Genomic DNA, 2,319 nt, shown 5'->3' with positions numbered 1-2,319 from the left:
CAATGTAGGCTCAGTTTTAAGACTTGCAGATCTCATCAGTGGGAACAGATCCTCCAGGTGGGTATCGAGTGTCCTCAATATAGCAGCCACACTTGTCCCCAGTGACACATTTCTTCAGGTCCTCATCATAGATGGGCCTGTCCTCAGGGCACCGAGGGTAGCAACCTATTGGATATAGGAAATGGGACTCAGATCACCATGGAGGACCCCTGGTCTACCAGACCTTCTTCATCAGCTCCACCCCACCTGGTCTTTTGCTTGGGGATGCCCATCTATGAAGACAAAGAGTCAAAAGACAGAGTTTGTGTCTCCCCCAGGATTTTCTGCTCCACACCTGCAGAGAAACATGGGATGGTTTCTACCTATGAGCTTGCCTGCTCCTCTACCACCATAGCATGACCCCAGTTCATTAAACAGACTGTGGTGAAATGAATCGTGTTCCCTCAGCTAAGATTCTCAACCCTTGGGCCTCTCTCAAAGTCCCCATGTGTCTCCCCCAACTGGTGGTAGCCCTCAGCCTGACAGGGGTCTGCCCCTTGGTGGCTATCTCTCTGGAGGGCCCTGCCTGCTCACCCTCCAGGTAAGACACGGAGATGTTAGAGTGGATGCCATTGAGGGTTCTGCAGGTCTCAAAGCTGCGGTTCCCACAGGGTTCATAGTGCCATTCACACTCGTCCGGGGGGTTGTAGTAGTCACAGAATATGGCTAGAGGAGAGAGAATAGGGACATGGTCAGGCTTAGGAGCATACAAGTGGGTGCCCCAGTAAGCCTGAGTCAGGGAGTGTGAGCAAGAACAGGACCAATCCGTGCCTACCAAAGCGAGTCTCACTATGGCTCAAGAAAGGACGCCTGGGGGCAAATATGGAATGGTTCACATTCAGCCATCCCTTGGATGGGGAAGGAAGGTGCTGTCAGCCATTGGTACTCACGGCATAGATCCGGCGTCCTCCAGAACACACAGGCCTCTGCCTTGGTGCACTCTTGAGCGTAGGAAGCCACGGCAGAGCAGAAACAGTCACAGTCACCGCCAGTGTCACAGGAGCAGGAGTCGTGCACACAGGCCTCATAGAAGACTGTGGGGTCCACCTAGAGAGAAGACTTTAATGTGACTTAGGCTCACACTGCCCTTAGAGGGCCTTGAACTCAGGACAATAAAGCTGGCCCGGGGCGAGAGTGGCTGATGAAGGGAGAACACTCACATTGAGGTCACTTGGGGCCTGTAGATCTGTCGTCACTCATACATACCCCGAGTCCCTCGAGATGACCATACTAAAACTAGCCCTGCCCTGCTATCCTCTAGGTACTAACAAAATAAATCCTTTCTCTCCCTTTCTAGTGATCATATAACCATGGCAGAGGGGGTCAGGGTCCAGGCAGGAATCTCAGAGAGAAAGGCTGATGAGCCAATTACTGACTTAAGGAACGAAGTGTACAGAGCTGAAGAACAAACATCTCACAGTGGTGCAGCAACACGCCTCCAAGTGCCCTTAGCCTACTTGGAGAGGCCAGGAGTCCCCAGAGCAACCATAGTAAGAGTAATAGGTCACACCCGTCTCCTGCCACAGACATGCTAACCAGTCTCTTTCAGTGACCCCCAACCATGGCCCCTGACCACAACCACAACACACCTATAGTGAAACTTTGCCTACAAAGCCCTTTGCCCATGCCCACAGTCAACCCACACCTGTGACCTTATCCACACTTGTGGCCCCTCCCATGCATGTAGCCCTGCCTACCTTGCTGTGGCCCTGCCCATGCCTTCAGCTCTGCCTACCTGGCTGTGACCCCGCCCATTCCTGCAGCCCCAGCGTACCTTGCTGTGGCACACTTTAAACACACGACTCTTGATAATGCTGCACTGCTTCTCTGCCCAGGAGCGGCGATGTGGGTTCAAGCTGCAGGGGTCTGGGTTGTGGCTTACATCTGGGCAAGTGGAAGCCTCCTTCCAGCTATTCCCAAAGTCCAGCTCGCTGGTCACCACCATGTGGTCCCGAGTGGTGAAGTCATTTTTGGTCTGGTCATCAAAGTTCCCACACAGACCACATACAGTGCCCTGCAGAAAGAAAGACAAGAGTCTCCAGCTTGGGAAGATCCTGAGGAAAGGGAGAGTAGCATCCACGGGACCTGTGTAGGGGCAGCCCAAGGCACAGCTGCCATCTTGGTGGCCTACCTTGTAAGAGGGGTCCAGCTTGATGAAGATGGTAGTTTTCTTGTCCCAGATAACGATGATGCCGGAGCTGGCTTCCACCACTAGGTACTGACCCACTTCCCGTGTGATATAGGGCACATGGTGGCCCTCTTCCAACTGTTTTACCACGG

The 2,319-nt window shown here is 53.3% G+C and overlaps 1 protein-coding gene across 1 annotated transcript in view; it reads right to left on the bottom strand.

Moving 5' to 3' along the window:
- Positions 1 to 2,319, bottom strand: part of Muc2 (mucin 2) — a gene marked incomplete in the record, with an annotated part of 64,352 nt that overhangs the window by 53,189 nt on the left and 8,844 nt on the right. Inside the window, 5 exon segments of the mRNA NM_023566.4 lie at positions 19 to 165; positions 574 to 705; positions 930 to 1,086; positions 1,814 to 2,053; positions 2,171 to 2,317. Of these exon segments, the coding sequence (NP_076055.4) occupies positions 19 to 165; positions 574 to 705; positions 930 to 1,086; positions 1,814 to 2,053; positions 2,171 to 2,317 (823 nt within the window).

Source organism: Mus musculus, chromosome 7 (assembly GCF_000001635.26).
Source record: "Mus musculus strain C57BL/6J chromosome 7, GRCm38.p6 C57BL/6J".
Lineage (NCBI taxonomy): Eukaryota > Metazoa > Chordata > Mammalia > Rodentia > Muridae > Mus > Mus musculus.
Note: the sequence above shows the minus strand (reverse complement) of the source record. Positions and strands in the feature narration are given on the sequence as shown.